At 45.7% G+C, this 23,681-nt stretch overlaps 1 protein-coding gene across 20 annotated transcripts in view; it reads left to right on the top strand.

Annotated features, from left to right (window-relative positions):
- The first annotated feature begins 6,226 nt into the window (after positions 1-6,226).
- IKZF2 (IKAROS family zinc finger 2) overlaps positions 6,227-23,681 on the top strand; it is a 113,251-nt gene continuing 95,796 nt past the window's right edge. For 2 of the 20 annotated variants that reach the window (XM_035331399.1, XM_035331390.1), the window contains exons 1-3: positions 8,646-8,687; positions 9,067-9,148; positions 9,880-9,984. In XM_035331399.1, the coding sequence (XP_035187290.1) occupies positions 8,673-8,687; positions 9,067-9,148; positions 9,880-9,984 (202 nt within the window). In that variant the 5' untranslated portion in view covers positions 8,646-8,672. Of the gene's footprint in view, positions 6,565-7,087; positions 7,361-7,390; positions 7,539-7,770; positions 7,807-8,638; positions 8,688-8,707; positions 9,013-9,066; positions 9,149-9,876; positions 9,985-10,045; positions 10,214-23,681 lie in introns of those variants that run through there. The other 18 variants (XM_035331384.1, XM_035331387.1, XM_035331389.1 and 15 more) reach the window with 18 other exon arrangements.

Raw genomic sequence — 23,681 nt, 5'->3', positions numbered from 1 at the left:
ACTCCGTCAGCTCTGCTGCTGGAGAGACAGCAGAATGCGTCGCAATAAAATTAACACGCAGCTCTAAAAGGCTGTGGTCAAACACTGCTTAATGTAACACTGAGAGCAGTGTAAAAAGATGCTAATGCTTTATTTTTATGATCTAAATTGTTGCCCAGAGTTAATCAAAGTTAACCCAGCTCCACTTTAAACTGATTATGTGGCCAGTTAATTTAAGGTGACCATATTTTCACAATCAAACACCAGGGCACTTGTATGATGACATGGGCCAAAAAAAAACAAAACAAAACAAAACAAAACAAAAAAAAAAAAAAAAAAAAACAAAAAAAAAAAAACCACCCTATCTTTAAAATGTTTTCCCCCTGTATACTCTTTTCGCCTCCATCACAGCCGTATCCAAGCCTCTGCCCCTCTCACTGCGGTGTTGCACGATTCTCAGCAGAGTTGATGGGGGAGAAGAAATATCATCAGCTTTATTTTCTAGGTGAAGAGTTGAAGGATGAACGAGGATGTTCACCCACTGGAAGTGTAATTTAGCCAGCTGATACCTCCAGCCTCCCCGTGTAGCCACTGGGGAAAGAAATGCTCCTCTGGAGAATGACTACAGGCAGGAGTCTAATTTTTGTTCCTGGAGTTGCAATCTGGACACATCAGTCTTTTTCCATGGACTCCAGAAGCAGCCTGGGAATATGAGGCCAAGTGAGGTGCCTGTAGCTGTGTGCTCCTTGTAAATGGAGAGGGAGATGAAAATCCTCCTCCAGAGCGAGGAGCTGATGGTGAGTCCCCCACACTGAGGCTTATGTTCAGTCTCCAGGCTGTGTGTCACCTCCAAAATGACATGGTGTCTGTCAGCCCCTGGCTCAGCCGTGCCTCTCTGGGAGGTGGAGAGCTGGGCGGTTTTGTTTTCTTGGACAATTTTACGCTCTGACTTCATTACTCATGAGACTGACGACGTTCTCTTTCTGCAATGATCACCAGACTGGTCTGGATGGCAGCTTTTTAAGCCCCGGTGTTTAAGGCAGATGCAGTCCTGTGCTGAGCAGCACTGGCCTAAGGTGAAGGGTGCAGGGGGACTGATCCCTGCCTGTCCCCTGCCATGCACGCTGAACAAAGGTGTTGTTTTTGGAAAGGTGGCAAGTGAAAAGCGAAATGAATAATCAGGACATCCCTCACATTTTTTGAAGTAAGGCTGTGGGACACTGAGGGAAAACGTGCAACCATCCAGGTAGAAAATGGACTGTTTAACTTCCAGGCAGGTCAGCCAGCTCCTGCAAGGTAAAGTGAGATGTGAGCTTAAAAGACACCAGTAACTTCCCTCATGCACAGCATCACTCCAGCAAAGGAGGAGTGTGATGCTCAACAGCCACAGCTGAGCAGAAGCGTGCACAATCGATTTGAGCATCTACCTTCATTTCCTTCACAGAAGCTACTCTGAAAGCTCATGCACAAAGTTGCTCAGCGTTGAAGCTGGCTGTGTGGTGTCAGCACTCTGAAGGCACTAACAGATCCTAAGGGCCATGACCAGTCTTGGCTGTGGCCTCCACCCACACCCCTGCCACCAGGCCAGGAGCACCTTCAGATTGTTCTTTGCTTGGGCTCTGCTGGTCTCCAGCCTGGCTCCAGCTGTGGACCTTTCTGGTAATAACTTGCAGATTGACTTCCTGGCTTGACACCAGACCTGCCTCACCCCTGCAGGCCTTCTCAAAGACCAGGGCTCTTGGTTAGACTTGACCAACTCCCCTGTTCCCTTCTTGGGGGGTTGTGGGGTGGGCCCTGGCTGATAGGGTTCCTGCCTGGGGTTTCCCTCCTGGCCTGTCAGGAGCCACTGGCCCATGCTAAACTCTGGCAGGTAGTCCAAGTCCTGGAGAAGCCCCTTCAAACCCAACTGGGAACTTATGACCTTTTGAGATTCATGTTAATTCTGCCACTGAGAAGCAGGAGGACTTCATTCCTGACAGATTTTCAGATGCTGTAAAGCCGTAAGTCCAGTCATTTGTCCCTGAATGTTCCCTGGTACTTTGCAATGCCAAACATAACAGAGACCTGGGATTTGTACTAAATTTCAGCTTGAGAAGCAATTGCCCATCTGCCCTCACCTGCCAGTAATTTGAATAGATCCAGCATATTTTGTATCAGCTGCTTGACGAATATCATACTGCTGTGCTGTTCTTTGTTCAATATTGGGTGTACGTGGTTCTGGTGCTGAGATATCCAGTCAAAAGCAAAATACACCTTGACTTTCAATTCTGGTGAAATATTAAGCGGGATGCTTGGTCGTGCATAAATCCTCGCTGTGCTAGGTGCCGTACAAAGAGATGATCCCTTGCTCAAGGATTCTCTGCTCGTAGCTTGAGTCATAATTAAATGTTAGGGCATGAGAATTGTCCCACCTACCTGGTAAGTGATGTATCCTTATACATTTATATCTCTATAATAAAAGAGAAAACCTGTATACTTTTACTGTTGATAGTAAAACGTAAAATATTATACTATTATCCAAGCATCTTGGATATTGTTAACAGCTATTGGATATAAGTAACAAGTTAACTTGGATATAAGTATCACACAGTCTGAGTATGTGGTGGGGAGGAGAGGAAATCTTGATTTCTTCTATGCCTTTGGTTTATATACACTTATAGCTGTTCACTTTGTAGAAGCAAGCAGTATTTGCTGTGAAAATTGTCTCACATGGAGCACGCTGAATTCAGGTGGAGAGTACAGAGCAGGAGCTGGTGCCTTCTAAGAATAAATACTGTGTCTTCATGAATAAAGCTCCAACAGTAAAGATAAGAGAAGAAAATACAGCAACCATGTGATATATTAGCGGAATGTTTTACAAAGTCCCCCACAAAGCATCCGCTGCTCTTGAAAAGCCTAACCAGCCCAAGTGAGAAACTATTCACAAATTTAGTATTCAGATTACATACTCTGTCTTTTCAACTGCTCTCTGTACAATGAATGCCTGTAAAACTACAGTAACAGACACAGATCTACAGTTTCTGTGGCCTTTGAGCTATTATGAGTATTGTGCTTCTCCATAAATTACATCTGCATGTCCTGAAAATACCAACTGTTTTAATAGGAATTAATCTATAGGCTTTTATCTTGGTGAAATACAAGGGGTGCAGTATGTTGAGTCCCTTTTAAAATTAATAGGGTATGGCCTGAAAATATTCAAGGATGTTCATTATTTTCTTTATAGGTCTCTTTATTGGTGCATATAAGCATAAAACAGTGCCTTATTGTAGTAAAGAGGAGGAGATGGAATAATGAATAGTTTAGTGCTTATATGGTTTTAGATTGCCCAACACAGTTAAGTAAAGAAAGGTCTACATTTGTCCTGTTCAAAGTATATTGGGATTTGGTCCAGCCTGTCTTCAAAGTGCCCCTTCTGTGGGCAGAGAAGAGAGGATTCAGTCCAAAGGCAAGAAAGCTGATCCGGGGGTCTGCAGCTCTGTGGTGTTCATGAGCAACGGTGTTAGATACGCCTTTTAAAAATTTGCTAGATCTAAATAAACCTGGAGCGAGCTTCTGGTGCGATAATCTATTCTTTAGGTGAATACCTAACACAAGATTTTTGGGAGCTAACTCCTAGAAGACTTTGACCTTTATAAAAAGGCCCATGAAAAAGGAGAATTGGATAATTTAAGCCAGAATTTACATAAAAGCCTTTTTGTTTTGAGTAATAATTAACACATACATCACACGCGCATACACAAGAGTTAAATGCATATAAAGTTAAATACTTTGCCAAAAATAGGTTAAGCCCATCACTGACCTATCGAAGCATGTTACTGACAAGCTATAAGGAATTAATTTCTACTCCCAGCATCCCCGTGAGATGGAGGGAATGATGCTCTCATTTTTCACTGCATTTTAGAAACAGTGAACTGAAATGTAGAGCAATAATGACCTGGCTAAAATTACACAGAGGACTTCTGGCCACAATTGGGTGTGAATACTGGTCTCCTGGTCCTCAAGATCATTGCAGCTACTCCAGAAAGTGTAATTTGGAGGCAGAAGTGTGTGTTCGATGTAAATCGCTGGAGCTCTCGCTGCAGCCCGAGCTGAGGCAGAGCTCAATTTTGCAAAGAAAAAAGTGATTCACCCCCACGCCCGTGTTGCTGTAGTGAAGATGCTGTCATCTCTGCAGTCCTTGGAGTTAACATATTGATTTTTAAAGGTGAGGTCTTTCACTTTATTGCCTGTCCCCTGCTTTTCCTTTGGTTATTCTTGCTTGCTTTCACAGCTTCATTTGGTTTTGAGAGCTTACGGAGCACCAGGATTAAAACCAGAAATAATTACTGTAGAGGTTGGGTCTGGCTTTTCCCATCAGCTTCCACGACTCAAGCCGGTTCCAGCAGCTTTGGGAGAAGAGCTGTTAGTTATTAAATTATTACCTGTAAGGAGAGCCAGCTGGAAGCTTTCAGCTTTCAACATTTTGATGAAAAGCATAATAAAAATCCCAACAACAAAACTTCTAGAATTTCAGTGATATTTCTCGCATTTATTCCCACTTTTCAGTGTCCTATAGAAGCCATCAAAGTCTTCAAAGCGCTGCTGAGACCTGTACCTCAGGAATTTTGACCCTCCAAAAAGAAAAAAAATGCCAAGACCAAAGTGTTTGCCGTTGAGTGAATTCATTAGGACAGCTTTTGGGAAGTCACCTTCCATCTGGAGGAGAATGTCCACAAGGGGAGTTATTCCGGCAGAGCTGTTATGGTATAATTACACAGCTATAGCTATGCCAGTCTATTTTCTGATGTAGGCAAGCCAAGTCTAGTTGTTGAAACGTAGGCGTGGGAAACAAGAAGTCTGCTTTCTAGGCTCAGCTCTGAGTACAGCTCTTTGTGGCCTTGGGCCAGTCCCCTAACCTTTCTGCCTCCTTCCTATGCAAAATGAGAAGAGTTAAATTAACCCACTTCACTGATGTGGCGTAATGACTAATTGGCTAAAATTTGTAGCGCTGTGGAGAGAGCTATTAACTTCACTCTTTTTGGCTCGCTGAATAATTTAATATATTGTTGAAAGTGGAGTTTGTCTCCCTCTCTCAGGAGAGGGTGGCTCTGTCACTACAAAGCAGGATGTCATTTGATACGAAGTGGCCAAGCTAATAAGGGAGGGATTTTAGTGCCTCGCGCAGTGGGATCTCAGCATTACACCTGCACGTAGCTGGAGAAGGCGTTGAGGATGTAGTTTAGATTTTGTTTGAACGCAAGACTTGGAGATACCTACAGCCTTGCCATGCTCATAAATACGCAGAGAATATGGATATGTAGCGGTGGAGGTACTCTAGTCAGGAAACATTTGGAACTCTGGCAATATGCGTGGTATTCCCCGTTGGTGACCAGTGTAGGTGAAGGATAACTCCGTCAGTTCCCGTTGGGTGTAATGGCGGAGTGTTATATGCAGCCTAAAGTCTGATGCTTCCTAATGCTTGTGCACTTGACTTTCCAAATTTAATTTGCTTTAATATCTGTGTATGTAACACACGACACACAACCAGAGTTTTTGAGCGTTAACCCAGGTGCCTACTGGCACCCCACACTTGCCCGCATCCCTCCCTTCAGCTTCGATGTCCAGGGGCGATCCTATGGCACCGGACTGAGGCGTTATGAAGGTGGTGAGGTGTCTGTGGTGACATGACGGAGGTAGAGGGGTGCCGGTGGTGACATAATGAGGGCAGTGGGGTGGCTGTTGAGATGTGAAGGCACTGGGGTGTCTGTGGTGACATGACGAAGGTAGAGGGGTACTGGTGGTGACATAATGAAGGCAATGGGGTGTCTGTTGTGATGTGATGAAGGCAGTGGGGTGTCCGTGGTGACATGACGAAGGCAGCGGTTTGCCTGTGCCCCAGGCGTTCACCACCACACCTCCGCCTGGGCCCTCCATGAGGCCCCGCGTGTCGCTTGTGACTCGGTGGGGGCGTGAGGTACTGTCTTTGGGGTAGGCGCTGGGGGAAATGCTTTTTTTTCTGACTGAAAAACGCTTGGAAACGCTTTTATTTCAACAGGGCTGCGAAGGGAAACACTTGAAAGAGGGTTAGAACCAGAAGTGCTGAATCATGACTCCGACGACAACCCACCCACCCCTCCCTCACGACGGCTGGGGGGGGGGGGGCGCGCCCCGCTTGCCGCCGCGCTGCCCTGAGGGGGCGGCGCGCGTGCGCGTGTGCGCGCCTCCGCGGCCCTCGTCCCCTAATCGATTGCCGAGCGCGCTGAGCGGCCATGCCGGCGCGGGCACGCGCGCGGGTCCCCCCCCTCCCCGCCTTTCCCTCACCCTCTCCCCTCACGCTGCGCGCCCCCGGCCGGGCTGCGTGTGAGCGTGTAAAGGCGCGTGTGAGGCGGGTGTGAGCGCGGCGGAGGTCGGCGGCGGATCGGTTTCTCGGGGTTTGACCAGCCGGTCCCGGGCTAACCCCCGGCTCGCTCGCCGAAGATGGAGGCGGCAGCGCCCGGCGGATCGCCCCTAGCTACGGCGCCGCTGCCTCAGTTTCCATAGCCGGCCGCCGTGCCCCGCACAAACACCCGCACACACACACAAGGGGGATGGAAGGGACTCGCTGAGGTAAAGCCGCGCCTGCCTTCTCCTCCTCCTCCATTCCTCTTTTTTTTTTTTTCTTGCCCCCCTTTCCCCCCCCCCCCCCCCCCTCCTCCCCCTGCCCAGGGGGTCCCCCAAGTGCCTGTCGCTGAGGGGGCGACTTGTTGCTGTGTGTGTCCCCCCGAAAATAAATAAATACGACGATAAAACAGAGAAGCGGTGGCCGTTCCCCGGCCACAACTGCCATTTCCCTCCGCCACCTGCCTTGAGGAGCCCTTTGGGGAGGGGGGTGGATATAAACGCGAGGGGGGCGGTAAATAAAATCCCCCCGGCAGGACTTGGGCTACTTTGACAGGTCGTGCTGAGGGCTGGCAGAGGCAGGGATGAGGAGCTGTGGTGGTTTTTTGGTGATTTTTTTTTTTTTTTTTTTTTTTTTTTTTTTTTTAAACCCGCGGGGGATTTTGGGGGGGGCGGGGGGGGGGGGGGGGGGGGGGGGGGGGGGGGGGCCAACCCCCCCCAAAAAAAACCCCAAACCCCTCAGACCTTCCCCAAACCCTCCCCAGCTCCCCACAGACCCCCCCCTCGGCTCCCGTTGCCGTGCCGATCGGGAAGGAACCGGTGGATCAAGTTTTTCTCTCTCCCTCCTGGTTAATCGCATTGCTGTAGCACCGGCTGACCTCCCTCCCTCCCTCCCTCCCTCCCTCTCCCCTTCCTTCCCTCCCTCTCCCTTTTTGTTCTTCATCTTCCCTCAAACTATGTGCCATTCCTGAGCGCCTGTCCCCGCCGGCTCACCCCGGGCTGCCCGGCTCCGCATGCCCCACCTGTAAGTGCCGGGGGCGGCTTTCTCCCCCCCCTTCCTTATTTTTTAAACTTTCCCCATCTCGCTGTGTCCTCAGCACACCCAAAAACTCTCTCTCCGTCCCGGGGGGGGGCCCCCCCCCGTCGTTCGGCGTGGAGGGGAGAGCGGAGCAGGCGGGGGGTGCGATCGCAGCCTAAAAATGGTGACCGAACTTTTTTTTTTTTCTCCCCCCCTTCCCCTTCTCCTCCTCCTCCCCGCTTGGAAAAATAAAAAATAAAAGCCAAACCGTGTTTTAATTTTGGTTACGGATGTTTCTGTGTTTCTTTTTTGCCTTCCTTTCTCTTCCTCCTCCCTTCCTCCCATTTCTTTCCTTCCACTTCATTGGCTGGGATGATCTTTCCCTGTTGCTTCTGATGTTTCTTTCTTTTTCTCAGTGTGTGCCTGCCTACCTGGACTAGGGGGAAGATAAGGTAATTTTGAAGGGCTTGAGGAAGTGGCTTACCTGTTTTGGAAACTTTTTGGAGATTTTTTTTTAAGTTGTGAAAAATCAGTAACCGAAGAGAGTTTGGTAGCAGTCGGGCAGGTTGAAATTTAAGTGTTATGTGCTGAATGCCTTGGGAATTTGATCTGCTTTATACCAAGGAAGAACAGAGAGAAAAGTATTTATTTATTGGGGGAAAGGCGGGGGGGTCGGGGAGGGAGGAAAGCGGGTTAAGGGAGGGGGAGGGAAGTGGTTTTGGAGACAAGAAGTGAAGCTGCCTGTTTTCCAGTAAGTAATGGAGAAATTCCAGGAGCCAGGGCTAAATATACTTGGCGATCAATACAGAAATGGCTCATTGTGAATAATTTAGCTGCCTGGTGCAGTGAGAGTTTTGAAACTAAAGGCAAAAAAGAGGCCATGGAGGGAGAGAGGAAATAAAATTCTCCTCTGGTCATGTCAGTTTCTTAACTTTTCCACTTAAAAGAACATAGTTATGATTATTGATCTCTCTCCCTCTCTCTCTCTCTCTTTCTTTTTCTCAATATATATCAAATGATAGCTAGGGGGTGTCATTCTATACAGTTACTTGGGTTTCTGGAAAGTAATAGCTTGTTCTGTGTCAGCAAAGTGCTTCCAGAAACTTTAAGATTGCTTCACGCCAAAAAATGCATGGTCTGGGAGCATCCAGTGTGACGTTCAGCCCCGTGCTGGGGCAGATCAGTAAGGTTAGAAGGAGCAGGTGTGTGTACAGGTGTGTGTGCTGGTGTGAGTGAGGGTGGTGGCGTGAGACAAAAGCTCGTGAGGACCCTCTCAAGGGGGCATGGGCACGGAGGGCTTTATTTTGTTCAGAACAGGATGGAGTCTCCTGGACTACGTGTGAAAAGAGCAATTGTTAAGAGTAGCAATCTCCTCAAAGTCTGTTCTGGCTGTGAGAGGTGATAAGTGATAAAGAATTACAGTCCTCTCTTGGACAAAACAAGTGGGAAGTCTGGGGAGGGAAAATTCAAATGAGGTAAAAATGTGAGTGGGGGACAGCTCTTGGTCAGACCATGAAGATCCCAGCACAGGCTGCCCAGGGGACAGCTGGATTTCTGTGCTCAGATAATTTGCAGGAAGAGTTCAGTGATTCGCAGACGAGCACATGCACTACACTTGTGTGTTTCTCTAGGCAATGGTTGCAACAGCAGTAAAATGGGTAACTACTTAGGGCTTTAAGTAAGTTTAATCATTTAATGGTTGATACTGACAGGCGTCTTTGAGGGTGTACTTTTCTGCCTTGCAGCACTGCACTTTGACTATGGAAGCAGAGGCTGCTGATGGATATATAACATGTAAGTAGTCATTTTATTTGATTATTCTGAATTACTTTCCTTTTCCTACTATCTTTTTGTCATGCAGACACCTGAAACTTTTAGCTTTCTTCTGTATGGGCTTTGCTTTAAGATGCCGCTGAATTAATGGCATTTAAACATAAACTTGGAGTATGGCTGAGAAATGTGTGGGTATGGGCTCATGGGTGAGTACCTCGCAATTTAAATATTTGCTGAGGATGAATGAACTTTGCAAAAGAGAGAGAGAGAGCTCATTTTCAGAAATTCACAGTGCAGCCAGAAACTTTTAATGCTTTTCACCGTGCATTTCTCCTGTTTTCCATGTCAGGGCAAAGCGTCTTACTGAGCGCGTTGTTTAACCGTCAGTTAGCTGGAGCCTCTGAGGGGAAGGTCCGTCCTGTAAAGTAATATTTCAGCCTACTCCTGCCCCGTCCTGATTCTCAGTGTTTGCAGACAGAGAAGTAATCCTAGCTTCTGTTGAGACAAAGCAGCTGGGGCAGGATTTTTCGTAAGAGACTAGTGACAGTAGATTTGAGGGGTTCTTAAAATCAGTCAGTCAAATATTTACGCGTGGCCACTGGACCCAGTTTGCACAGGCTTTTTAAGTCTCCCCTCGCAAAGGGAGGACGGGCAGGGGCGCAGGGAGCCAGCGAGGCATAGCTCTTAATCAGGGGGTCTCTTTGCGGGACAGCAGGATGGAAACTTATGGGTGACTTGTTTTGTGAAAGCAGGTGACAATGAGCTTTCACCCGAAAGGGAGCACTCCAACATGGCTATTGACCTCACCTCCAGTACACCCAATGGGCAGCATACCTCACCAAGTCACATGGCAAGCAGTAAGTCTCTTTTAAACGTGTTTCTCTCAAGCAGCGTGTTTGGGTTAGTCCGGGTCCTCGGCTTGCTTTCTGTGTCTTAACTGCCACTCTAGGCTTTGCTAATAAAAGAAGAGGACGGGGTTAATTTTTTTTTTCTTGTTCATGCTGGTGTCTCATCTAAACATGAACGGGATTACTAGTCTGAACTATCCCAAGGTGGCATTTGAGAGCTGGTCCTTACCTGTTCCAGGTAGGAAAACGCTAGGCTTGACGTGTGCTGGCTTTGTTTCATCAGGGTTTGAAATCCCAATGCAAATTGTTGCTGTTATTATTTTTTACTATTTACTGTGCTTCTAGAAACAGCTTGAAGTAGTTTTATTTGAAAACAAACGCTCTATTTACAAAAAGGCTTTACTCTGGCAAAAGTATAAAGTTAAAATGTCTGGGTTTGACGGCAGGTCGTGTTTTACTGTTCCATATAGAAGCTTCAGCATCCTATTCATTACTGTAGCTTTGCCTTGGCAAGTCTAGGGATGGCTGGGATAATTGGAAATTTATGGCACTCAGTAGCTGACTCGCTAACAAACTGAAAGGATTTTGTTTTAGAGTGTCGAAGAAGAAACTGAGAAAATGTGGAGAGATTTAGGAGCCTACTCCGAGTGTCAAGTGCTCGTAATACTTTCATAATTATTTTTCATGCTGTAGTACTGAGGCGAATAAATGTAGTGTATATACATTTCGTAAACTAGCCTCCTTTCTTTTCTGTTTGCTTGTTTTACTTCTGGTTACAATTCTGCACTGAGATACTTACCTTAGAGTACCTCAGTACTTGTATTCAAAAATAATGTGGTGTGCTTTGCTTGCAGTGTACTTTCAGAAGGTTCCTCTCTATAGCATGTGATACTGATTTTCTTTCTAGTCTGTGTGCTATAGATACGTATTTATTTTTTTAAACTGCCTGTATAATACCCCATCAAAGCATGCAAAAGAAACAGAGCGCACTTAGAGTTGCTTGCTTTAAAATACGGTGCATTGCCTTCAAAGTCTTTCTTACTGAGAAAAAGATGTTCCTTTCCTTTAAGAATTTCTTCTTTGCTCCTGCAAATTACGAGTCAAACGCAGTTTTTATGAGCCTTTAAAACTGAGGGTTATAATGAATACCTACCAATTATATACATGTTGCTAGAGAATATGATTGCTAATACTCTGGACTGAACTTTATATGACAAGCTATCATAATTCAGCATCTTTAGACAATTCCAATCCTGCTGCACTGGGATTCTGATATATTTTATTATGTTGTAAAAGTTTTACTACTCACTTTGTTCATTTTCTTTGTTTCCTTTTTATTAATGGGAAGGCTTCGTTTGAAGGGAGGAAAAAAAAAGCTCCCTGTTTTAAATCTTCTTTATAATCTAGACTAAAAACCAGAGTCAAATTAGGGAATAAAAAGATCTAGGATGAAGTCATGCAAAAATACTCTAACACATTCAATATTTTCATGTTCATTGTGTTAACTTTTTCAATGATTTTTAAGCATCGTTAATTCATGGAGCACGCATGTGTTTACAGCCTTGGTGAATACATTTTTTTTTTTTAAAAATGTGTTTTGTGGTATCTCACAGGTGTCTCAGTTGCCTTCATCCCCATTGGTTTTTGTTAAGCACATGCTGCTGTTGGAAAATTAGGGGCTCTGCCTGGGGTTCTTAAGCCATGCAAAACAAGAGCATCTTAAATTTGTTGTCGCTTAGTTATTCTTTGCAGGCATGGGAATGTTTTGGGGAGAGGCAGTTTCTGTGTTAAACGTGGAAGGTATTGATTAGAGGTTGTTGGCTTTTGTGGCAGCTGTTAAGGTGGTTCACTTAAGGTTTTTGGGCAAATCTTGAATCTAGCATGCACGGACTAACTCACCAGGCTGTGCTTCAGAGCATTCCACCTGATTTGTGGGGTTCAGGAAACCTTTCTACAGAGAGGAGAGTAAGGAGGAAAGGCAGTTTGTAAAACCAAGTATGACTTCAGTTACTGCTACAGGAACGAGCCATCATCCATCCTGCTGTGGTGCTGCAAGGAGGCCTGTGAAGCAGCGATGGGACGGGAGGGGAGGAAATGGCTGTGCTGTACGCAGTGCCCCTTAATTTCCAGCGGAGCCATTGCGCTGCTGTCAGCCTCCCATTCTTGTGAAGCCCAGGGCACGGTGTCCCAGGTGCGTAGGGTTTGCGGCTGGAGGAGGTGGTACGAAGATCGGGCTCCGAAGGCTTTGCTCCCGGTTCTGTCGCCAGCTGTCCCAGAAGGCGGATGGCCCTGTTTCGCTGAGCGCTCGGGATATGCACCTGCAGGGTAGAGCTCTGAGTTCTGACCTTTGTTCTCGCGTTCCATTGACTCGCTTTGAACCACAGCTCTTAATTTAGCTTTAATTTATGTCTGCCTCAAACAGAGACAAAATCATAAGAAGCAAATTTCTTGGATCTGTACCGAAACAATTGAGCAGTGCTCTCCCAGCAACAGTAAAATTATGTGCTAGGTAAAGAGTTTTCTATGCTCATTAGCCCCTGGCAATTCCATGTTAGTAGGAGTTCTGGCTGGGCTACTGATGTTTTCAGGTTCTATTCCAAAAGGTTTCAGGTTAAATATTTTGGCTTGCCGTGGAGAGTTGTCTGCTGCATCCTTTAACCTATTATCATTTCCAAGTATCTAGACTGCATGTATAGGTTATGGATGGGGCCGACACTCAATTTTCCTTGTGAATGAGGTGATCCTGAAAGATAAATCACAGCAAATCGCCTGTCATAGCTAACTAATGATCTTACATATACCTTACGGTATGCATCTGCCTTTAGCAGAACATTGTATGCATGTTGGCAGATGCGCTGTTCTAAAATACTTTATTGTAGTTTTGTGTAAGCAAAGATTTAAAATATGTGTAAATAGTCAAACTGAATAGGTTGATGGATCATCTCGCTTTCTTGTATAGCAGAAGACTAGTATAGTGCTATACTTGCTGATTACAGATGATGTGTTCAAGTAGCCCCAAATCTGGAAGTCCAGATTTTCTTCGGATCTTCTGTAGGAAAACTCCTTCAAAGGGCGATGCGCAGAGCTGGGTGCCCAAGGTCTGCCCAACTAGCTCTGCGTTGGGTGCTGAGGAGTTCCCTGGGTGCCCTTGAGCTGCCTGCTGGACCCCTCAAAGCCCGAGGGAGTCAGACCTGTTGCCTCTGGTTGGTGTTGAACTGTGCTGCCAGCGATCAGGAACCTGAGAGTAGGAACTGCTATGCTAATTTCAAGGCTGATGGGGAGTCGTTATAAAAGAGGCTTTTGTAAGGAGGTGGCTGGAAATCATTTATTTAATACCACACTAATTTCTTACTACAGTTACTGCTTTTTTTTTTTGCCCATAGGTTAAAATGGGCTTAGCGGGTCCCCTCTAGAAGCCGCAAGGCTCTGTTGTTTGATACTTCACTTGGTGACCGCTTCGTGTAGGGCAAAGGCTGTTTCTCGTAAGACCACTTGCTTGGTACGCTATGGAAAGTAACAGCAGCTATTCGTATCTGACAGGCAGGGACAGAGGAAATTTCCTCTTAAATTAGAGACTTTACAGTGGGCGTCCTAGATAACTTTCTTATCTCTGCTTTCATAGACAAAGGGAGCCCTTAAACAAAATGGAGGCAGAACAATCATAAATATCAAACCCAACATCTGATGGTTGGAACTGATTAAAATTGTGGTACGCTTTCAAGATGTGTTTATAATAGCTTAGAAGCGTTACTAAGTTATGAGGTATAATTTATTAAGAAAATAGCATTGTTGGCTGCCTCAGTTGCTGAACGTAACGAGACGATTCCATTTTCTGCGTGGTGGGGAATGATCGCACTATCTGACAAGAGAGCTGTTGGGACAGCCATGTTAAGCGTGAGTGGTTCCTCTAACAGTATTTACGGCCGGCGTCTGTTGCAGAGAGCTCAGGCAAGGTCTCATTATGGAGCAGTAAGTACTGCGTTCCCAGCAGTTGGGGTGGACTGTGGTGGACTCTCAGTTGCTTTTTATTTTATTTTATTTTTTGTAGCTTCAAAACCCCACACCTTTCTTGATTACTTTCGGTTTTCCGCTGTAAACTGTCATACAAGCCCTGCTTTGTCACACTTGTGTTGCCCCGAGCAAAATATTTCATGTACCACCACTGTATCAGCACCACATCTGTATGGATAAAGAAACGTAACTACAGAGTCTGCCTTTTGGGATGAAACCGGGTAAAATTAGAGATTGCTTCATGCCTCAGCTACGCAGCGAACAAGCCTTGCCATCGCCAGCACTGCTGTCCAGGCAAGTGAGGCTGGACCTCGTGCTGGGATTCCTTTTGGCTCAACGTGTGTTTTTTTTCAGTGCGTGAGGTGGCTGAGCCTCTGCAGGAGGTTTTTCCTTGGGGCTGGTGGCTGGGGTGTCGGGGCCGGGCTGCAGGAGGAGGAATCGAGTTGGTGCTTTGAGGCAGTCACTCCCCTGACACAGGCACCAGTGCGTGAAGGATTCTGGCAGCCTGACTGTTGCGCTCTCAAGTGGGGATTCGGGTCTCCAGTTCTTCCAAATACATGCAAAGTGTGAAACGCTGCATATGGTGCTAAAAACTTGGGCTGGATTACCTCATGGTGCCGAGGAATCTCTTTCCTCGGAGGCCTTTTTAAGGAACAGGGTAAGCAACATCTGCTGGTCTGGGCTATCAGTGCGGGGAGGTGGGCTTCTGACTCGCTTGACACGTCCTCCAGACCTTTGTGTCTGACTTACCAACCTTGACAGTGTGATGGTTAGAGAGGTCAGCCGGGGAATTTCACAGTGGTGCCTAAATACAGATGTACCTGTGGCTTCTCAGGTTGAAGGGTGGCAAAGACATGCTACACCAAGATGAGCTTAGATGTAAGAAGAGCTCGATAAAGCGCAGCAGGGAACTGGAAGAAGCGAGCTACGTTGACACTTAGAGAAGCATTGACTTTGCTTCAGTCTTGTAACCTCAGACTCCCTGAGAATTGGTTGGGGGAATAATATTCACGAAAGCTTTAGCCAGTTATCTTTCTTGAAGTTTAAGGGAGGGAATAAGGTGATGATCGGGCTTCAAATTTTTGTCCACATATAAGAAACTGAAGCTCTGCAAAGTTGTGTTGCACCCATTTAATTAAACAAAAAAAAAAGTACCAGGAAATGAAACATGCTGGGATGCCGTTTAGGCTGTAGATTCATTCATATCAGCTTAGATCCTTCACAGTGGTAGGATTAAAATCTTGAAGTAGTTCCTGCGATACAAACCCTGCGTGTAGACAAACACCAAAGAGCTGCTGAAACTTCTGTGTATTTCTCGTCTCTACTGTCAGTGCGTCTCTGGCATTCCCGACGGGATCAGATACTTGGCTGTAAAAACATTCCTCCCTCTCGGTGAGTGTTATAATGAGGGTGGAGTGAACTGATCAGTTAATCTCATTAAATAGGTTTTTATTCATTCTGATGGAACTCTCTTGAGAGGTCATCTGCCAAGGCTTTGTTGCAGCACACACCTTTCTTAGGGAGCTTCTGTTATTCTCTTGGACTGTCAGGTTCGGTTAACTTTCCTTGGTACACACCCTGTTACAACACTCGCTCTTCTGGGTAGCTTCGTAGTCAGCATGTTTTCAATATCTGCTTCTGGAATTTCAGTTCCTTTTCAGACACGCCAACGAAAAGAGCAGTCCTCTTCCTTGAAGCGCAGCGCTTTGACAGCGGCTGGATGACTAGATACCCGTTACGGAGCGCTCCGTCCCTCCCATCCCCAAATCTGGGGGAAGGTGCCACTCCTGTTGAAATCAATGGGTATTTTCTCTTGGGAAATTGGATCAAGGGCTTTTCTCCAGTTCCTGCGGGCCATTGGCACTGTCTCCTTCACTAGCCCTGCAAAGAGCCATTTAGCTAGGCTTTTTATGTGGCAGTGCAGCTGCCTGTGTTGTCCTTACGCATTGCTGAGGGTGAGCAGAGCTTGTCCTCCTACTGCAGAGAGGGAATTCGGAAGGAGTGGTGTTTATCCAGGAGGGAATGACATACCCCTCTTCTGCATTTTCCTCCGTGAATTGCGGTGAATGAAACTTCTTGCAGGGGTCTGCCTTGAGGCAGCTCCGTAGAAGACTTGAGAGAGTGCAGCATGTCTGTAGTGACGAGGCCAGTTGCCAGCCTGTGGCACTGAGCCTGTGCCACGGCGTGTTGTCCCTTGCCCAGAGCCATGACGTGCTGGCAGCTGGCTGCTCACCCCAAGGGAGGGGAGCACAGCCAGGGCTGCCAGCGAGGAGCATTGAGCCTTGGCAGGTACGGTTCTGGGCTAGGGGATGGGGGGCCCAGTTTTTCTCCCAACTCTTGTCATCACTGGGGACTCCTCTCATGTTTTTCTGTCTCTTTTTTCCTGAATCACAGCGGCCATATATCACTCAGGATGCAGGTTTGGATGGCACACATTAGACCTCATCAAAAGCAGGAATTCTGTTACAGTATGTACTTTGAGGTCTTGATTTAAATTTCATTTCTGCAACCTCACAATTAGGCACAGATAGCAGTACCTCAGTACCAGTGTAGCTTATTACCTGTCCCACACAGGAGTAGTTGTGATAGTCCTAAAGCCTCCTGTTGTTTCAGTGTGCTTGCATGGCAGCAGCCACAGCGTTTTAACTCTTCTCATCCAGCTCAGCCTTACCAGGTCTGTGCGTGGACAGACCCCAAATTACACTGCCCAGCAAAATGTGCCCTTGATCTGGAGCCAGCTCTACATTACCGGCCTCTGCTGGCACCGCCGTGTCAGCCTGTGGCTTCGGAGAGCTGCAAATCCCCCAGAGGCAGAGCAGTGCTGGCAGAAGCTCCTGCTGCGAGCACGGCCCCGGCTGGCAGGGTCACCTGTGAGCGGTGTTACAGGTGGTACTCTGGAGCCTGTCATAAAGCAGGAGACGCTGTTCCTGGAAAAGCATGGGCTTGATTCATCCCCCTCGTCGGTGTGCAGATAAGTCAGCTAAACTTCTGTGAACTAGAACCTCCTGGTTTTTAACTGGCTTTTGCTTTCTCTGTACCTCTTCTTTGAGGCTCTGTATTCCAGTTTTGGGGTTTATGTTCCATTACTCTGCTGACTCCCTCGCTATGGCCAAGCAGAGCACCACCTGTGTGCATTGCATTTGCTCTTTTAGCTCACGATTGCTCTGTCCTCTGTATATCTGGAGAGGCCACAGAGCTCTTGGTACCCCTGTGATGCATGTGGGGACACCTGGTGAAGCTGCAGTTGCTGGTCGGATCCCCTTGTGCCCTAGGAACAGGGCGTTATCTGTAGGTGATCGGAGGTCAGTCCTAGGGCCCAACAGCTCCAGGTGTGGAGCAGGTAAAATTTGGCATCCACCAGCCAGTGGTGAACAAAAGACAGTGGAGTTTAAGTGCATCACCTCCCCAAATGGGTGGGAATCCCTGTCCTCAGCAGGCTGTGGGTTTTGCATGAGGCATGGGCAGAGGAGTGTGATTGACTACAGACCATGGCTTCAGGTTACCTGGAGAAGCTTGGAGAAGACCTTTTGTGTTTTTTTTTTTGTTGTTGTTGTAGCTTTGTTGTTTTTTTTTGTTTTTTTTTTTTGTCCCCCTCTTTCTACTTAAGTATTGGTACCACCTGTGAGGCGGTCCTGAGCACAAGTGTAGCCCCTACAGAAGGGGAGAGGGAAGGGAAAAGTTGACATCTCTTCCCTCAGTGTTGCTGGGCTGGAGAAGGCATTTTGAGGACTCAGCTCTGCTGTCCAAACTGCAGCTTTGCGCAGCAGCAGTAAAAGACCCGGCTGCATCTTGGTGCTGCTGGTGTCACCCTTTGTCCTGCAGGCAGAAGTCTAAAGCAGTTTCCAAAGAAGGTAGGACAGTGAGGCACAGCAAATCATCACCCTATCTTCCTGTCCCGTCTATCACCTTTTTTCTAATGAGGTTTCTTCCCACGTGAGACAGCAAGACAAGTCTGTATTTCATCTCTAGCTAATGGAAGCTCTGTGGAGGGCTTACCAGAAGGGTGATGCATCTGCAGTTAAAGCACATACATGACAAAGGCTGAGTTTCTCATGAGGAATATTTTTATTTATCCCCTTTGTTCTCTTCCCCTTGAACAACAACAATAAATGTTATCCTGAAATTATCTGTGCTCTGACCTTCATCAGTGGGATGGATCCTTCTTAGTCCATTGTTGGCCATGTTACCGTTGCATTCCCTCAACTTGTGAAAAACCCTAATTGTATCAGAAGTTTTTGCCCTTTTTTTCCTCAAGGGATGTCTGCTCCCTCAGTCCATGAAAGTTATGGGGTGAGCAGCACAGAAAGCTGTCTGGAGAAGCCTCTGCTATGCCCAGATCCATACTAATTTTTCCTGTAATTACTTTTAGGTGTGGTGTGTGTGCGTGCGGTGAGAATTCACACCTACGGTCTCCTAGTTCCTAACTCAGCCTACAGACATTTTGTGATTACCTCTGCAAGCAAATGTGTTCTCTTAGGTAACAGTCTAGCCGTAAAACACAAACTGAGAGAATTTTTTGTAACTGTATCTGGGCATCCTTTAAAATCCAGCAGCTTGAATTAAACACCCCCTTCTGTCCAAAGAGTAGCAAGCGCGGTGGCGTGAATTCCCTTCTTTTGAAAATGAAAGAGGTTGCTTCTTTCTCTCTGAAAACAGCAAGTGTTTTTACACAGAAGAGGTACGACGTCTATTCATCTGAGGAAGAGTAGCTATTCTCTTGAAGTCATGGATGATTTAAAAGTTTCCAAGAACGAGCTGCAGTAGAGTCAAGACCTTATTCAGGTTAGCAAACCAGTTGTGTGACAAGGGGAGAAGGATCAGGCCAAAGCAGAAAACGGGGTTTGGTTTTGGTGCGTGGTGGTGGTTTGTTTTCATAATCTCTTAAATTTACCTGATGGTGTCTTAAGAAATTGACACCTTGCAGTGTATGTTTTGCATTGTCCAGGTAAGGACTTCAGAAGGGGAGCAAATCTTAATGAGCAGTTTTGCAAACCTCTTTTAATTGTCTATTCCTAGCTTTGGTGTTTGTGTTTCATGTGCAATATTGTGGTGAGGGCCTCTCTCCCTGGCTCTCTGGAGAGTCTGCGATCATCTGGCACATGTGCTGTGTTTGCCTAAGTGCTGAAATATTTTGGAATACACCTTTGTGCCTTGTATTCACACCATGCCTTAACCCTCATCACCTTTCAGATGTAGACGTGTTCTAGACACAGCATGTAATAGTTTTATGGTTGTATCTCCTCAAATTGGGTCATTGTTACCAGGTGTTTTGACCTTGAACCAGAACAGGTGGCTCCTGGGTGAGATGAGTGCACCTCCATACAGCTGCAGTGGAACAAGCTGTGGTATCAGCTTTACTTGAAACACCCTGTTTGAAAATTTCCTCTCGCTTAAATACACAGGCCTCTCTCTCCAGCACTGTTGGGTATTATCCTTCGGATAATCTATTCTTCTAGAGTTTAAGGTAATATCTCCTCATTATATCATGCCTTTTCAACAATAAATCTTGCAGAGCTTCACAAAGGGTGCCAGTTTAAGAGATACAAATGGGCGAACAAAATTATAGGCTGAAGAGGTGGAGATAAATTAGATAAATTAGTGTTAGTATGAATTCAGCTCCTATAGGTGGGAGGCAGTCAGCTTCATCATTCGTGTGTGTGACTTGAAAATGGCAGCTTATAGGTAGCTCTGCAGTTCAGAAGGATGTGCTAGCTGCCTATCAAAGGGTCAAGTACTTGAGAACTGGGTGTATTCCAGTGCCCTCTGAAATTTGTATTTTATCAGCTGCACAGTATCTTTATTTCTCCAAAATTCCCACGTGCTCGTATATGTATCCCAAGCCAGAGCGCTCTCAGGGTGTAAATGCTGTCACCGGTCAGCTGCCCATAAATAACTAACACCAGGTAGAGGAGGTAGGCAAGCAGCTGGCGAATACAATCTGAGATGTGTCTAGCCCTGGTTTGTGACAAGCCTGTGCATGTGTGATGTGTGTAAATCCATGGTAAAAGCACTTTTAGAGAGTCTTGGTCAAATACAATAGAGATGTACGGGCTTGAAAAATATTACAATCATGCAAGCCTTATGAAATTAGGAAGCTAGAAAGAGAGATGTGAATTCTGCCTCCACTGAAGGAAAAGCTATTAAGCACCACCCTTTTCTAATGTCAAAAGATCTGCATGGGAAAAAGTTGCTGGAAGCCAGTCTCTGCGAAGCCTGCTGCTCGCAGAACCTACTTTTGGTTAGATGTTTGTGCAAAATCACCTCGCTGGTGGGACTGTGAGACCAGACATGACTCAGCCCATCAGCACGTAACGTGGTTTCAGGTTGCCGTCTCGCTGCTCTTGGGTTAAAGTCCTGGAAAAAAAGTATTTGCTTTTTTTTTTTGTCTCTCACTTTTAAAGCATTTCACTTATTTAAATGTCATTAGTGCTATTGTTATTTAAATTTAGCTTGTGACTGGTAACCATTAAATATTTATGACGAGATCGATAGTAGTGAGATTTTTGCTGTAGTAAATATATATATCACATCTGTATTCAAGCCCAAAGTGAATTGCAGTGCATTCCAGGAAATAATCTATAACGATGCTCGGTGGAGCACTTGCTCGTCGTCACATTGAGACGCTTTATCTGTGTCCCAAAGCAACCACTTCTGCAGCAGAACCCTCTTTTAGGCACTGTAGCCTGGAACAGCACTGCCCGGTGCCTCAGGAAAGGAGTAAAAATAACATTTTCATGGAGGAACGTGAACGAGAGTTGCCATATCCCAGGTTCTTCAGGGATTATATGCAGGGAGATCACTGAGTTTTCTGTCGTGTCTGCTGTGCAAGGCTTCAGCGATGGGTTGCTGTGTGCTAGGGTGTCTGCTGCGCCCTGCTGATCCTGATCCCTCTCTTCTGCTCCGCTTTCTGAAGTTCTTGAATGTTGCTTGGTTCTCCTTGCTGTGGCATCTGAATGCCCTTATGAAACCAGTGGTGTAAGAGATTCCCTCCTCATTCACTGAGGAATTTCTGACTGGTTTCCTGTGGTGGGGTCAGAAATCAGATTTGGGTGGAGGAAGGCTGGGCTTGCCAACAGGAAAGTGTTTTCGAGGACATGCGGTCTGACTTGAGGCTCTCCTACTCACCTCCGGAAGGTTCTTGCAAAATTACCCACCTGCCAGCCCGTAAGGTCCCCCTTATCACAGGTGAAGCCTGGACAAATTGAGAATGTGCAGCACAAAACTTCATCTGTAAATCAAAAATTGATTTTTTTTTTTTTTTTTTTAAACCAGTACCTAGTTAAACATCGAGGACTTCAAGTGGTCTCAGAGGCAGACTAGCATTCCTTGGGGAGAAAGGTATGGGAGATGCGGGATGTGTGAGGAAGGCAAGTAGCCCATTTCTTCTCCAGCCTGGGCATCTACGTGACCTCCTCGTGCAGCTCCAAGTGGAGTAAGTCTCGGTAGGTCAGCAAGGGGAGGACCTGAATCAATCGCCCTGGCCAGGTGTTTTGGAAGGGAGAAAGCTTCCTTAGGAGCTGGCAATGAAATGTCAATTTATAATTATGATGGTAGTTTATAATAATAATTCTAATTATATACATAAATAGTTTAATCTACTCTAATGTAATATGGTAACATTTGCTGAGCTTTGGCTGCTTTCAGATAGTGAAAATATGCTGGTGGTTGTTGGCTAGGGTTCAGAAGCGTTTTTCAGAATTTTATGCACTAAGTGAACAACAAAATTTTGTGTGGATTAAGCAATTATTAATTCTCCCCTATTATCCTTCAGATAAAACTACAACTAACTCATTAACCCAAATTAAATGTAAATAAAGCTGATCTGTTGTTGAGGAGGCTAATTAGAACAGTAATTGTGTAATGATGATGCATTTTAATTTCAAAACGCAGATTTGAAAGCTACCCCTTTTGGCAGCGACAGAGCAAGGTGTAAAGCAGGATGCTTGTTGCTGTCATTGTCCTATTAATTAATACAACCAGAGTTCCCTGTGTTTGCAGCTCTGCTTCTGTGCCCTGCAGAGCACTCAGAAACGTCCTAATTCTGCTGACAATGATGCTGGTGGTTCAGCTGCGATGGGGCTTGGACGGGAGGACGGCGCGGTGTGGCAGGGCTGGCGCTGCGTGTGCCTGGGTTACAGTTGCAGCAGCGCATCCCCGAGCTCGGGGAATAGGGGCCGTGCTTTGGGATTTGCTGCGGGCTTGCCATGGAGATGCATCTGGAGTTTCAGGCCAACAAAACTGAATTGTGACTCATGTTTTAAAAATGAGTGAGTAATTTTCCATGCAGTTTCATTACGGTATCTTTTGCCCCGAGGATTATTTACCGTAGGTTAACTTCCAGCAGTTTTTCACTGTTGTACATAACCTGGAATTTTAACAAGAAAGGAATTGTTTAAAGCAGTGCTTTTATCCTGAATTGCCCGTTTCTAACGGTAAAATTAGCATCAGTAGTGATCAGCAGTTGTACCTGCTAGCCTGCACACACAATTTGTTGGATTTTTTCATTTGTTCAAATGTATTAAATACTATTTTGAGTTGCTTTTCAGCATAATGTGTTTTATTTTAACTACCATTTGAATCACTAATGAAGAAATAGACATGGGGTACAGAGTACATGATTTACCTTTTCTTGTTGCTGTAATCTCTACTGATTTTTTTTTTTTTTTTCTGACGGCTTTAGAGTACCTTCAGTTCTGAAGGACTGAATTAATCTTGAATGTTCCTAATAATCAGATTTGAAGAGGTAAAAACACCTTTTCCTTATTTTCTTTTTAACTTTTCCTATGTAATTTTTTCCTGTGCTTCCTGGTTCACAGGGGGGAAAAATCCTACAAGCATGTTTTAGTTGCATCACTAATATTAGAACTGAGTAATCGGGTGGCTTTGGCAGCAGTCTCGTTTATAAATTGTTGGTGAGCAGATGGCTCACCAAGTTGGCATGCCAACTCCAAACTTTCACAATCATGAGTCAAGTTTTAAATTGCAAGATTGCCTTACGTGCCATGAGTTTTTTTTTGTTGTTTGTTTTAATAAATGTAATTTTCAGTGTATCTTCTTGTCTCTGAGCTGTCTTCCACTGAGGCATGGCTATTCAGCAACCTCTAGGGCTGGGAATGCCTTTTTTTTTTTTTCCTACTTAGATAATTTTTATAGTCACTTGGTGCAAAGAAAAAGCAGTAGCTAGCAGGCTAGTGGTCATCAAAGTGAGACTTGGCAATCCTGGTTCATGTCAAACAGATAAACTGCTATGATCACTGATAATTTTAGCAATTCCTGGTTTGTAGGAACAGCAATTCACTAGAAATTCACTACTAGTATCTGTAATCGTGAATATGCAAATCTGTGCCAATTTGTTTGTTTCCCGAGCGCCCGGCTTAAGTCGTTAGGCGGCACAGAGTACAGATCTTAGGCTTGGAAATGCAAGAGTGAATATTGTCTGCAAGCAAAAACGTAGCAATGAGAAAGGAGAGCTTGAGTGCTCAGCTGTTCCCACTACGAACACAGCAAAGTTCCAAAAGGGTCAGATCTTGATCCACTTGAGAATTTGGGCAAATATTAATGGCAGGATTTACAAACAAACAAACATTCCCTCAACTACAATTACCATGGTATATGTGGGTTATACTGCAGTGTGGGACCTGCTACAGAATGGTAATTACAAGTTATTTCTAAATGATTCCCCACAAAGTGTGCTG

The sequence above is a fragment of the Oxyura jamaicensis genome, chromosome 7, assembly GCF_011077185.1.
Source record: "Oxyura jamaicensis isolate SHBP4307 breed ruddy duck chromosome 7, BPBGC_Ojam_1.0, whole genome shotgun sequence".
NCBI lineage: Eukaryota > Metazoa > Chordata > Aves > Anseriformes > Anatidae > Oxyura > Oxyura jamaicensis.
Note: the sequence above shows the minus strand (reverse complement) of the source record. Positions and strands in the feature narration are given on the sequence as shown.